This window comes from Mus pahari, chromosome 19, assembly GCF_900095145.1.
Source record: "Mus pahari chromosome 19, PAHARI_EIJ_v1.1, whole genome shotgun sequence".
In the NCBI taxonomy this organism is placed as follows: Eukaryota; Metazoa; Chordata; class Mammalia; order Rodentia; family Muridae; genus Mus; species Mus pahari.
Window position 1 is genome coordinate 1,734,696 of NC_034608.1, and position 6,562 is coordinate 1,741,257.

A 6,562-nucleotide genomic window follows, 5' to 3' on the forward strand; every position below is an offset into this window, starting at 1 on the left:
AAAAAAAAAAAGATTTACTTGTTGTTATATGTAAGTACACTGTAGCTGCTTTCAGACACACCAGAAGAAGGTGGTGTGAGCCCCCATGTGGTCGTTTGGGATTTGAACTCAGGACCATCTCACCAGCTCCAACTTAAAGAGAATTTAATGGGTATGGCCAGGTCACTCTGGAGCTGGGAGGCAGCATGGCACAGGCAAATGGTTGCCAAGCCATTGTCCACACTAGGAGGACCCAACAGCTGTTATAGGGAAGTCCTGATTTTTCACAAATCTACCCCTTAAATGAGTTCATCCTCCCCTGGTGTGGGAAACTTCCAGACAGTTCTGTCTAGGTTCTCCCAAGTCTCTATCTAGTTTCAGAGTTGGAGAAAACTGAGAATGATTTTCTACCGTGATGCAGCTATTGGTAGCCTTGTAAACAAACCATCTGTGAGCCTGTGAATAGCATAAAGGAAACACACTTGGACACACAAACACAGACTAGCTGCAGTGGGAGTGTATGTGAGTATGGCCCAAAACATTATATACACATACGAAAATGTTATATAAATCTACTTTATGCATGATTAAATGCTAACAAAACATTAAGAATGACTGTGGTGGGCTGGAGAGATGGTTCAGGGGTTAAGAGCACTGATTGCTCTTCCAGAGGTCCTGAGTTCAGTTCCCAGCAACCACATGGTGGCTCATAACCATCTGTAATGGAATCCAGTGCCCTCTTCTGGTGTGTCTGAAGACAGCTACAGTGTACTTATAAAATAAAAATTTATGGGGGCCGGAGAGATGGTTCAGTGGTTAAGAGCATTCACTGCTCTTCTGAAGATCCTGAGTTCAAATCCCAGCAACCACATGGTGGCTCACAACCATCCATAGTGAGATCTGGTGCCCTCTTCTGGGGTGTCTGAAGATAGCTACAGTGTACTTACATATAATTAATAAATAAATCTTTAAAAAAAAAAAAAAAAGATGGTGGTACAAAATGCCAGAGGGCTGCCAGGATTGGCCAGGTATTGCCGAGGACAAACATGGAATGTTTCTGCATAGACAGAACCAGAAGGAATAACTTATTTAACACTGCAGCAGTACGTTTTTAGAGGTCTGAAAATGGTCCATTGGGCACTGGTGTTTGTGTGCAGTCAAGAAGAGGGATCATCGGCTATCTGAAGACGTCACACCAGAGTAAATCTTTAAAATAGTTCATGCACCCATTTAAACAACAAGTCTTGAGGACAAGAGTGATGACTCAGTGGTTAAGAGCACTTGCTGCTCTCACAGAGAACCTGGGTTGGGTTACCAGCTCCCATGAGGCAGGTCACAACTGCATGTAACTTTAATCCCTCAGGATCAATGGTTTCTTTTGGATTTGCATGTTAACACAACACCCCCATACATCATAATTAAAACGAGTAAATCTGGGGTTGCAGAAATGACTTAGTGGTTAAGAGTATTGGCTGCTCTTCCACAGGATCCAAGTTCTATTCCCAGCACCCACATGGCGGCTCAAAAACTGAATCCAGGCACCAGGCAGGCACATAGTATTCATACATATATCCGGGCTTAAAAAGAAAGGAAGAAATAAGGACGGAAGGAAGGAAGGAAGGAAGGAAGGAAGGAAAGAAAGAAAGAAAGAAAGAAAGAAAGAAAGAAAGAAAGAAAGAAAGAAAGAAAGAAAGCCCTCATACATATTACAAAAAAATTAGGTTGGGACTGGAGAGATGGCTTAGCGGTTAACAGCACTGGCTGCTCTTCCAGTCAACACTGGTTCAACTCAGTAGCCACCGGGCAGTTCATCACTCTGTAACTTTAGTTTCAGAGTATCCAACATCCTCACACAGACGTACATGCAGGCAAAACACCAATGCATAGCAAATAAGAACTAACAAAACATTAAGTCTTTAAAAATAAATAAATCTTGAAATCAATTAAGCTCCACTTAATGTGAGATCTGGAATCCTCAATATTTGCATCCACAAGGCTGAGGCCGGAGGAGCCCAGCTCGAAATCTGGACAAGGGCGCAAAACCCTTTTTTTTTCTTTTTTCCAAACTATTTATTAGTGCCCACCCTGCGCTCAGTGCAGACTGAACCGATTAGGGTGATGCGACAGGAAGATAGCTGCGGGGAGTCTCTGCCTTTGGAGCCTCACGAAAACCCAGCCACGGAGTTCCGAAGCCTTCCTACCCGCCCCCGGCGCCTCGTCACCGCACGCACCGCGAGAACTCGCCGGGCTCTTCGGACGAAGATTTCCGAAGGTTCCCGAGTCTCCTCGGAGGCGGAACCCAAGGTCCGGAGGAAGCTGGGTAGCCGAGTTCGGGCGCGCCACGGGCGGAAGCGGAAATGCGTGGCCATCTTAAAGGTGTCGTCCCGCCTCTGGCGTCTCCCTTTCCGTCTCCGGCCGCCGTAGGGAGAGGAGGTGAGTGTGAGGCCTCTGTCCGCCCCGCGTGGCCGCCATCTCGCGCCCACGGCCTCGGGCTCCCGCCTGGGCTTTCTCTCCTTGGACCCAAGCACCATTCGCTGCCCTCCTCCCCCCTCCTCCGTCTCGGCGGGGTCGGCGCGGCCCGCCTCCCTTGCTCGCCCATTCCGGCCTCGCGGAGCGATCGCTCGCTCTTCCCCGGCGGCGCTGCCGTTTACCCAGCCGCCTGCCCACGGCTGGCTTCTCTCGGTTTGACATCTCTCACGCCCCCGGCTTCTCCCCAGCCGCCGCCATGTCCGCGCATCTGCAGTGGATGGTCGTCCGGAACTGCTCCAGCTTCTTGATCAAGAGGAATAAGCAGACGTACAGCACGGTAGGTCGGGCCCGCGTGCGAGGGGCGCCCTGGCTCTGCCGCCTATCCGGGCCTCCGGGCCTTAACGTCCCGTCTTGTGTGCACCTATTCCCCAGGAGCCAAACAATCTGAAGGCCCGAAACTCCTTCCGCTACAACGGGCTCATTCACCGCAAGACCGTGGGCGTGGAGCCGGCGGCGGATGGCAAAGGGGTCGTGGTAGTTATGAAACGCAGATCCGGTGAGCCTTTGCACGCGATAGCTCTCCTTTTTTCCAGGGTCTAGAACTGTCCTTCCTCTGACTTCCCGGCTGTGTAAGGCGATCTTGTGAAATTAAGAAGTGGAGAGAGAAACTTAAGAGTTTCTCTACGTAGACCCCAGTGTCCTGGAACTCTACACCAGGCGGAGATCCACCTGCCTCTGCTTTCTCAGTGCTGGATTAACCGCTGTACTGCTATGCCCCTCCTGTATCTGGAAGGTTCCTAAAGAGAGATGGGTTTTTTCCCCCCGGGCTTTAAGACTTAACTATGATAATCACCTAGGGAGTGTACTGAATGGGCTGGTGGGAAGACAGGGTGAGCACGTTCTTCAGAGAAGCTGTGTTCCGTCAAGCAGATGCTCGGAAGGGCCCATGCAGATGGACTCATTCCTAGGCTTTCCTTACCAGGTCAGCGAAAACCTGCCACTAATTACGTGAGGACCACCATCAACAAGAATGCTCGGGCTACCCTCAGCAGCATCAGGCACATGATCCGAAAGAACAAGTACCGCCCAGATCTGCGAATGGTGAGTGATGGGTGGGTACTTAAGGCAGGGGGGCAGCTGGTACTTCACCTGCGGTACTTGGCTCTGCCTAGCTGGAGTTAGACGGGAGACTCTTTTGATGACACACACTCCCCCCCCCCCCCAGCCTTAGGACAGCCTCCCTGTAGTCCTAGGAAACAGGCAGCAGTAAATGGTGTCTTTTGGGTTTGTGATAAGTTCCCTTATCCTGTCCTCAGGCGGCCATCCGCAGGGCCAGTGCCATCCTTCGAAGCCAGAAGCCTGTGGTGGTGAAGAGGAAACGGACCCGCCCCACCAAGAGCTCCTGAGCCCCACACCCCAGAAGCAATAAAGAATCCACTGATTTGTTGGCTGCCCTCCACTAGGCCTCCTGCTTTGTGGCTCATTGAGCTGTGACTTTGTGTATGTCTTTAGTTGTGCTGTCAAAGCATTGTTAGGGCTTGTTCATCTGGAGTGGGGGTTGCTGGGATAGAAGCTGTTCAGGGCCATCTGGGTACCAACAGGAGTGAAAGTGACTGAGCTGTGGCTTGTGGAGTACATTCAGTTGATTCCTGTGCAAACAGGAGTGAGGGTAAATGTCACAGTCAGATAACCTAAGCTTGAGGCTGTCTCACCAGGTCTTAGTCCACTGACCCAAATAGGCCCTCACCCTCCAGTCGACAAGCCCCTTATAAGAAGGACCTGGTTTAATAACAAGGGTTTCAGAGTGAAGTCCTCAGTTGAGGATGTTGTGACATGTGAAACTGACAATCCTAAGTGAAACATTCTGTTTGGTGTCAGCTGGGACTTTGTGCTGCCGCAGTAGCAGTAGAGTTTTAGTGTGAGTTGCTGACCCTAGAAAATGTCAACAAAGTCTAGTGTTTACCAAATGCATGTCCTTTATATTTGTAATCTCAGCATTCTGGTAGGCTGAGGCGAGTGAATAAGGCCAGCCTAGTTTACAATGCAACTCCAAGGATACCCAGGGCTATGTGTCTCAGAAATCAGCCATTGTAAGTCTATCTGGGTGGGTAGGTAACGTTCTTGCACCTTCCACCCAGTACTAGCTTTTCCTGGAAAACTGGAGGCTCACATGCAAAGTAGTACCCCTACCATGAGCTGCCTGGTCTTTGGTCCTGACTGGATCATAGTCCATCCCAGTCCGACTTGAACGATTTTCAACCCAAGCTTAACTCATGGCTCCATCTGCTCACTGAAGTGAGCTGAATCCCTTATGTTTTGAGATGCTGATGAGCATAGCGTTCTTGGCAGCAGTCCACCTGGGTGACCTATCCGAGGGAAAATACTTTTAACCGAACTTTTACTCATTTTTATTGGGGTGTAATGTAAATAGGTGAATTCGCCCTCTTTGAAAAAGCATGTGTAGGGGCTGGAGAGAAGGCTCAGCAGTTAAGCACTGGCTCCTCTTCCAGAGTTCTGGGTTCATTTTTCAGCATTCAATGTTGGATCACACCATCTATAACGGGACCTGATGCCCTTCTGGCACATAGATTTATATGCAGACTTAGGACACAAATGAACGTTAAAAAGCATGTGTGGTATATGCATGGAAGTCGGAGGATGGTGTCCTGATGAGTTCCTTTTAAGACAGTCCCATTGAGTTGGGGTTATGCTTTGAAGTCAGCAACCCCCCAAGCTTGTCTTTGCCCACCTTGGTGCTGGGATTACAGTATAGCTGTGTGGCAGCATCTGGCTTTGTTGTCCATGAATCAGTTTGCTTTCACATGGGGAGGTCAGAGGGGACAATACATGGTTTTATTCCTATACTTTTAGGTGGGTTCTGGAGGACAAACCCAGGTTGCCAGCCTTGCAGGGCAAGCTCCTTTCACTAAGCAATCTTGCTGGCCCATGACTAGCTTTGTGAACGATTGTTTTGTTTCTCTGTGTAGCTCTGCCTGTCCTGGAACTGGCTCTTGTGCTGGGATTTAAGGCATATGCTGCCACTATTGAGCTTAATTTTTATCTATTTTAATGAGACAGGTTCAGTGTGTGTCACCCTGGCTGTCCTGAAACTCACTATGCAGATCAGGCTGGCCTGGAACTCAGATCCTCCTGTGTCCTGGGATTAAAGGCATATGCCGATCCCGCTCTCAGCTGTGACTGGCTTATCAGTCTTTTCCACCATGTATAATGGTCCTGTAGGTCATCCACTTGGTGTACCTACCACTGTTTCCTTGGATGACTGAACAGGCTCAGTTGTAAATCTCTGGGCATGGAGGTCGTTTTTTGTGCAACTACAACTGGTGAAGAGGTCCACCTGCATTTCCTTGTCGATCTGTAGTTTACTAAGAATTAATTCAACAACAGCCTGCACACTTTGGTTTTTCGAGACAGGGTCAGCCTGCACACTTAAATGATGCTTGGAGGGAGCATCCAAACAGGTGCTCAGTAATGCTTGTCACGGAATGAGCAAAGGACAGTTCCTCTTCAATAGCGTTTCTTCCAGTTTCTATTAATTACACCACTGACTCCCAGTGGAATCACATAGGAAAAAGTTCCCAGCATCTGTGTATAATACATCAAAATACCAGAGTTGCTTAACTCAAGCCTTAGGGTTGGGAGCCAGTTGGTAGGCAGAGCGCACGCACACAAAGGAGTTTCCCTCCCCAGAAGTCAAGTTGATAAGTGATTTAGCTCATTAATCAGGCAGACATAACATTTACCAGCAGAACAATTCAAGGTCTCAGATTATCTCCAGGAGGTCAAGGGCTAGAGCTAATGACTTTTAGGCGAGCAATGTTTGAGCCAGTTCAGCTGTACGTGCAGCCTACCCACAGTCCTTGTCTTACCTATACTGAGCATATGCAGAGATCCAGCTGTGATCTATAAACAAATTGTCTGGTTTTTTGTTTGTTTGGTTTGGTTTTTTTGAGACAGGGTTTCTCTGTATAGCCCTGGCTGTCCTGGAACTCAGAAANCCGCCTGCCTCTGCCTTCCAAGTGCTCAGATTAAAGGTGTGCACCACCATGCCCGGCACAAATTGTCTGTTCTTAAATTGTATCTCGGACTAGTATAG

General features: G+C 48.8%; 1 protein-coding gene across 1 annotated transcript; it reads left to right on the forward strand.

Annotated features, from left to right (window-relative positions):
• The first annotated feature begins 2,354 nt into the window (after positions 1–2,354).
• Positions 2,355–3,907, forward strand: Rpl28 (ribosomal protein L28). Its single transcript, XM_021219429.2, has 5 exons — positions 2,355–2,412; positions 2,697–2,785; positions 2,881–3,004; positions 3,431–3,549; positions 3,765–3,907. Exons 2-5 carry the CDS (start codon positions 2,705–2,707, stop codon positions 3,852–3,854), a joined length of 414 nt encoding a protein of 137 aa, XP_021075088.1. The 5' UTR covers positions 2,355–2,412; positions 2,697–2,704; the 3' UTR covers positions 3,855–3,907.
• Positions 3,908–6,562: the final 2,655 nt, after the last annotated feature.

Bases quoted from the DNA above. Each gene is read 5' to 3' on its own strand.
- Rpl28 (XM_021219429.2), top strand. From the start codon at position 2,705: ATGTCCGCGCATCTGCAGTGGATGGTCGTCCGGAACTGCTCCAGCTTC. The intron at 3,005-3,430 runs GTGAGCCTTTGC...TTTCCTTACCAG, and splicing joins AGTTATGAAACGCAGATCCG to GTCAGCGAAAACCTGCCACT. The intron at 3,550-3,764 runs GTGAGTGATGGG...TCCTGTCCTCAG, and splicing joins ACCGCCCAGATCTGCGAATG to GCGGCCATCCGCAGGGCCAG.